Source organism: Austrofundulus limnaeus, unplaced genomic scaffold (genome assembly GCF_001266775.1).
Source record: "Austrofundulus limnaeus strain Quisiro unplaced genomic scaffold, Austrofundulus_limnaeus-1.0 Scaffold25, whole genome shotgun sequence".
Taxonomy (NCBI): domain Eukaryota; kingdom Metazoa; phylum Chordata; class Actinopteri; order Cyprinodontiformes; family Rivulidae; genus Austrofundulus; species Austrofundulus limnaeus.
This window is the reverse complement of record NW_013952427.1, coordinates 3,484,779-3,485,544: the sequence shown is the minus strand read 5'-3', so window position 1 is coordinate 3,485,544 and position 766 is coordinate 3,484,779. Positions and strand designations below refer to the sequence as shown.

General features: G+C 50.4%; 1 protein-coding gene across 1 annotated transcript in view; it reads right to left on the bottom strand.

Moving 5' to 3' along the window:
• fam78bb (family with sequence similarity 78 member Bb) overlaps nt 1–766 on the bottom strand; it is a 4,003-nt gene continuing 3,237 nt past the window's right edge. The window contains exon 2 of the mRNA XM_014004648.1: nt 1–585. Within this exon, the coding sequence (XP_013860102.1) occupies nt 63–585 (523 nt within the window). The 3' untranslated portion in view covers nt 1–62. The remainder of the gene's footprint in view (nt 586–766) is intronic.

The window sequence follows — 766 nt, the reverse complement described above, 5'->3', positions numbered from 1 at the left end:
TCTGTTTTAGTTTTTTATTGTTTTATTTTGTTGCTCCCTTTGATATCATTTAAAGAAATGTTCTACTTGGGTGGTATGACCACAAGTGAAGGGCCTCTCCTCGGCCTCCACATCAGAACTTGGGCATCGTTGGCGTTTGGTCTCCCCGTGGCGTTAGGAGGGATGGGCTCCATGCGGCTCAGAACCCGGGGCTGGTCCTGATGCAGCCGTCCCACCAGCTTGGCTCTGGAGCCCAAAGGCAGGGATGGATCCACCACGATGTCCACCCGCATCCTCCACTTGATGGTGTGGAGCAGGATCTTCTCCTTGGAGGTGGTGTTCAGAGCCACCAGCCACGTGGTGAAGCTCTGGTCCCTTTTGATRTTGGTCAGTAAGGGTGTGTTGGATTCGCTGACGGGCACCGCCCAGGTGACGCTGGGGTAGAAGTTGTCGTTCATGCTGACGGTTAGGCGGGACGGCTTKGAAGTGGGGCCCACTATGGTGACGGTCTCCGTCGTGTTCCCRTACCAGGGGTAGCTGACGCCGTCCGAGTCGCTGATGGCTCTCACCAGACCTCCTCTGAGCTGAGGCAGCTCCCAGCTCGACCTGCAGGGAGACGCAGGACAAACAAAAAACATATTAGTTAAAACTGATATTTGTATTTAAAAGAGGATTTTTTTCTTTATGTGACCATAGAATAAAAACTYGCAGACTTGTGCTTAAAAAGATAACAGCATATATAAAAAGTTTTGGACTTTTTAGTCCAACATTTTCCCTCTTTTTACAG